Raw genomic sequence first — 4,307 nt, 5'->3', positions numbered from 1 at the left:
TTTTTCTGCCATCTGAGATAATCATGAGACTTGTTTTCATTTAGTCTATTATGTGGTAAAATAAATTGAGTATTCAGTGAGGTTTCTTATTGGTCTCTGGCTTTTTAGAATATAACTTTATTGGTTGTAAAGATATGCATGTGTGGTAAACCTTTCAAGAAAAACAAAGGAATTATTAATATCAAGATACTGGATGCTTCAAGCTGAGGAAAATGGGGGTGACATAGTGTGTTAGAATCCATGGGGCCTCTGAGCCACCGTGTAATGTTTTATTTCTTCACCTAGGTGTTTTATGCATGGGTACTAATTTTACTATTCTCCTTTAAATTGTATCTACATGTTTACTACACAATCTTATATGCCTGCTTTTCATAACAAAACAAAAATAGATGAGTCACACTCAAAGATGAAATAAGCTACTGTGAAAATTAGAAACAGAATAGAAACATGCTTAAATGTTGGAACCAGGAAGAGAAAAGTAGCAGCCAGTTTAACCCTGTTGAGACATGGAAACAAACCTCCCCAAGCACAGGAAGGAGCAGGGACGATCTGCAAGTATTTAGGGGAACTTCCCTGGAGGTGCAGTGGTTAAGACTCGGAGCTTTCACTGCATTGGGCGCAGGTTCTATCCCTGGCTGGGGAACTATGATCACACATGTCACAGTGGGGGAGGGGGTGTTATTAGGCCCCCAAAATTAAAAAACCAAGGAAAAGTATAAGACTGATCTTTTTCTATGTCAAATATCTCCTAGGAAGATGTATAAATCATCTCACATAATGTCATAGTTACTGGACAATCTCAAATTTCAGGTAAGAGAGTAATTTAGATGTACTACTGGTAATGAGCAAAACCCAACCCCTGTATAATGGGCAATAAATCTGCCTGACCTTTGCCCTCGAGGGAGACTGGACAGTATACAAACCTGCCTGTGCTCTGATGGAGATGCCACCTCTATCTTTCAAGGCTGTTTCCCATAAAAACATCCTGGGAAACACAGTCCTGACTGGTCGGTCCCTTGCTCCCGACATGTGCAAGATGCCCTCTGAGAACTGTCTCCACACAGGTGTGTTTCCTCTCCCACATGGAACGTGTAAGGGGCTTATGGAACAGGTAAATGTATAGGTATAGGAAATATGCAAGTGTTCACACATTTACTGAAGCTGTGAAATTACAATCTTACAGGCTGCAACGTTAGAATTCCAGAAACACTTTACAGTTAAACTCCACGTCCCTGTTAGTTCCCACAACATCTCTACTGCTATGGAAACACCAACAACAAAATAGAAAACAAAATGAGAAAAACTTTCTTCATGACTTTAAGTCAAGTAAACATTAAAAAAAAAAGTCTCGGTGCCAGATGTAAGGACAGTTGTAAACATTCTACCTACTGTCCATAAATTTCAGGAAGAAAAAGAAGCAAAGTCAAAGATCATCCTTAGTAATCTCTTACTGCGCAGATTGTAAGAGGTTGAGTATAGCATCCGATAGAGAAATAGGGCTTTAGGATCTCAGAAAATTTATCGGTGAAAGAGTGGATGTGGGACCTGTCCTTCCAACTGTAGAAGGAAATCGCGCCCAACTCATAGTCCAGATACACGCCGATCCCGCCAGGCTCCTCCTTCAGCTCCAGGGGAACGGCGCCCCCCGGCCCGCGGGCCTCACAATCCCCTCCGCGCAGCCCCAGAGTCCAGAGGCGTCTCTGTCCCTCCAGGCGCCCAGCGCCGGTCCTGGAGGCGGAGTCTGCGCAGACGCCCACGGCCCACGCGGCCCCGCCCACCCGCCCCTCCCAGTACCGCCCGCCGCTGGCAAAGCCCACCGAGCCCAGCACCGCAGGCTCCGTGCAGAATCTCTGCGCTCTTGGCGGAAAAAGCTGCCTGCTCCTCGCAAACGTCACCGACTTTCTATCCTCGGACACGAGCAGGTTGGGATGCGCTGTCTCGGGGTCCAGGGTCACGTCCTCCCGGAACTTCTGAATGATTTTCTGCAGAGCCGAGGGCTGCGGGGGCAGGCTGCAGCGTTCCCGCCTCAGCTGGAAGGAGTAGACGTCGGGGCACTTCAGACGCTCGCACCTGCCCAGGACGCCCCCTATGCCGCTCAGCAGCCTGGCTCCAGGCAGCACGCTTCTCTCTGTCACCTCCTGTAGGAGGCCCCGCAGCTCGCAGATGTGGTCTGAGAAGGCGGTGATGTTGACGCCCAGCTGCTCCTGGATGTCCTGCTCCTCCTGGACCAGCCTCGCCACGACGGCCTCCTGCTCGCCGTCCACAGCCCGACTCAGCTGCCGGAACTCCGAGGCCAGATCCAGCCGCTGGCGCGGCACCAGCTCCCGCAGCTCCAGCAGCTTTCTGTCCTGCGCGGCCACCAGGCTGTGGGCATCTGCCACCCGCCTCTTCAAAGGCTCCACGTGAGCGCCGAGCCTCTGCCGGTGGTCAGCGGCGGCCTCGCCCACCGGCCTCACCAAGTGGCCCTGGTGCTCAGGGGTCCGTGAGCACAGGGGACACAGCACCTCCACGTGTTCCTCGCAGAAGAGGCTCAGAACCTGGCGGTGCAGCTCGCACAGGCGCAGCTCCTCGCTCCTCCTCCGGTTGCCCTAGCTGCTCTGGAGCAGCCTGGCCACCTGGATCATCCTGCCCAGCTGGGTGTTGCTCCTCACCGGCCGCTCTTGGCACGGGTGGCGGCACACGGGGCAAGGGAACCTGTCCTCCAGGTGAGCCCAGGACCGCTGGATGCAGGAGCGGCAGAAGTTGTGCCCGCACTCCATGGTGACGGGGTCTCTCAGGCCCTCCAGACAGATGGAACAATTGGCTTCTGCCTGGAGTCCAACCAGGGCCGCTGCCGCTGCCATCGGGGCTGCACTGAGGTGGGTTTCTTAGGAGGCCGGGCTACTGGGTCTCTGCGCTGAGTGGCAGGTGCACCCTCGGGTCTCCCTCCTTCCTGTCCTGGATGTTGCAGGACTCTGGGGTGCAGGCAGGTGTTCAGAGAGGCTTCCTTCACTCCTGTGGCCTATCATAGAGCAGCTGGGTGACTCGCTGCCCTCAGCAGCTCCAGGGTGTGAAGCCAAGCTCAGCAACTCTCTGGGTCAGAGAGCAGACACAGCTCCAAAGTGCCTTTTCCTTCCTGGGGATGAGAAAATAATCCTTCCTGTGAAAAGGCTGCCCTGTGTCTTTAGGGACTCTCACTGCCACAGTAAGGCATCCTCTGATCCTCCCCTCCACCACCGCCCACCTACACCCACATGGACCACAGGTTGATGGGACCAGGTCCTGGGACTGTGGAAAGTGTGTGGGCTTGAGGACAAGAGCCCAGGGCCTGGATGGGACTCCCCCTCAGTCACCTCCTATCTGGGGACCTGGGGAAAGTTACATAACATCCCGTTTCTAAGAGAATCTGGTTAAAGAATAAACAACCCAGCTTCAATAATTTCAATCTTGTCAAAAATCTAATAATAAAAAACTGGTACTTTTTGGCTTAAACCACAGATACTTCTAACAGCACTGAATTCATAATACATCAAAATTTACTTTTCACTTAAGCTTCTCAACTACAGAATATATGAAATTTTTTGCATAAGTGGATGGGATTTGGACTAGATGAAATTTGCTCTGGGCACCCTCCCAAAACTGACTTTTCACTTCAAGCTCAGAATGAGATTGAGATCAGTACGTCAATTTGAGTTGAAGCTGAGAAACACACACACATACAAACGTACTCTGTGACGACAGTGGTAAGCTACCAACTAGTGAGGATTTGTGGAGACAAGATCCTAAGAAGAAGGTGTGGAGCTTTCCCTTTGAAGCACCTACTGATTCTCAAAGAGGCTGAGAGGCCACCAACTCTCAGGGCTAAGAACTTTTGAGTTCAGGGCACCCACACAGGAAGAGTCCTGTTAGATGCTCCAAACTTTCCACTGGGATCAGCAAAGTGATCCCAAAGCTGAAAGTGAGCATCCATGGAGGGTATGGGGGGAGGTTGGAGGGGGTGGGGGGGTGTATTGATTTAATCATCTCCAGCCCTGATAGGTTTAAGACAATCTCTGAGTCCAGAGACCCCAGAATGAATTTCAAGTGTTAAGATATAACATCTTGGAGATATGTGGTGTCCCTGGATCATTCATACACAGCTGGTGAGAGGTAAGTGGGTACGTCCACTTTTGAAAACTATTTTGCATTATTAACTATCTTAGAACATACACTCAGTTATTTTACTCAGGCTGTGTAACCATCCAGACTATGAACCAGGGCTACAAACTCTGTGCACAAAGGTACATACACGAAGGTTCAGCACAACACTTTTCACAAGTCCAAACTGG

General features: G+C 50.6%; 1 protein-coding gene across 1 annotated transcript; it reads right to left on the bottom strand.

Moving 5' to 3' along the window:
* Positions 1-1,436: 1,436 nt before the first annotated feature.
* TRIM75 (tripartite motif containing 75) lies at positions 1,437-2,843 on the bottom strand. The gene is made up of 2 exons (XM_061191029.1): positions 2,652-2,843; positions 1,437-2,537 (listed from the first exon to the last, which is right to left on the bottom strand). Exons 1-2 carry the CDS (start codon positions 2,841-2,843, stop codon positions 1,437-1,439), a joined length of 1,293 nt encoding a protein of 430 aa, XP_061047012.1.
* Between the last annotated feature and the right edge of the window lie 1,464 nt (positions 2,844-4,307).

This window comes from Eubalaena glacialis, chromosome 5, assembly GCF_028564815.1.
Source record: "Eubalaena glacialis isolate mEubGla1 chromosome 5, mEubGla1.1.hap2.+ XY, whole genome shotgun sequence".
NCBI classification, from domain to species: Eukaryota; Metazoa; Chordata; class Mammalia; order Artiodactyla; family Balaenidae; genus Eubalaena; species Eubalaena glacialis.
The sequence above is the reverse complement of the archived record's forward strand: the minus strand, read 5'-3'. Positions and strand labels throughout refer to the sequence as shown.